At 38.0% G+C, this 743-nt stretch overlaps 1 protein-coding gene across 1 annotated transcript in view; it reads left to right on the top strand.

Moving 5' to 3' along the window:
* The window catches only part of LOC101494421 (uncharacterized), a 7,588-nt gene that overhangs the window by 5,900 nt on the left and 945 nt on the right, over positions 1-743 (top strand). The window contains exon 7 of the mRNA XM_012718714.3: positions 126-737. Within this exon, the coding sequence (XP_012574168.1) occupies positions 126-737 (612 nt within the window). The remainder of the gene's footprint in view (positions 1-125; positions 738-743) is intronic.

Here is a 743-nt window from a genome sequence, read left to right as displayed (position 1 = left end):
CCCTAAAGATAAACAGAAGTTGGAATTGTTTACAAGAGACCTATGAGCATATAAGACTTAGCAGCAATCCATTTGTTTTCCATATTTAATTTTAATCCGGTATCATGTTAATTCATGATTTTCAGCTGAAGTATCGGTACGGTCACTACATGTTCAATTTGAAGAACAAGATTCTTCACTTGTGAATCAAATCGAGAGATCAAAATCTTGTATCGAAGAAAATAAATCAATATACGAGTACATCGAAGCAGTCCTGCAAGCCTCTGGATTGACAAGAGATCAATTGTCGATGAAATGCTTTTCCTCAGACAAGATACTAGATCCTTCCTTGTTTGATCAGGTAGAGTTATCACCAAACCGTATTTGCCACGATTCAAAACTCCTATATGACGGTATCAATGAAGTTCTCATGGAGGTTTGTTGCGATTACTTCGGTGCCTCGCCTTTTGTATCATTCGTAAGTCCTAGCATAAAGCCAACTCCAAATATGAAAAGGGTTATTCTCATGATCTTGGAAGGACTGTGTTGGCATTTACTTCCCATGCCACTACCACACACTTTGGACAAAATTGTTAGTAAAGACATCGAAAAAAGTGCAGCATGGATGGACCTTCGATTTGAAGCCGAAACAGTTGGTTTTGAAATAGGCGATGTCATTCTAGCAGAACTGATGGAAGATACTATACTTAGCTGTTTAAGCAAAAGTGCAGAAGGTGAAAGTTTTGAGCATAAAGACGGCAAAA

This window comes from Cicer arietinum, chromosome 7 (genome assembly GCF_000331145.2).
Source record: "Cicer arietinum cultivar CDC Frontier isolate Library 1 chromosome 7, Cicar.CDCFrontier_v2.0, whole genome shotgun sequence".
In the NCBI taxonomy this organism is placed as follows: domain Eukaryota; kingdom Viridiplantae; phylum Streptophyta; class Magnoliopsida; order Fabales; family Fabaceae; genus Cicer; species Cicer arietinum.
This window is presented reverse-complemented; position numbering and strand designations above follow the sequence as displayed.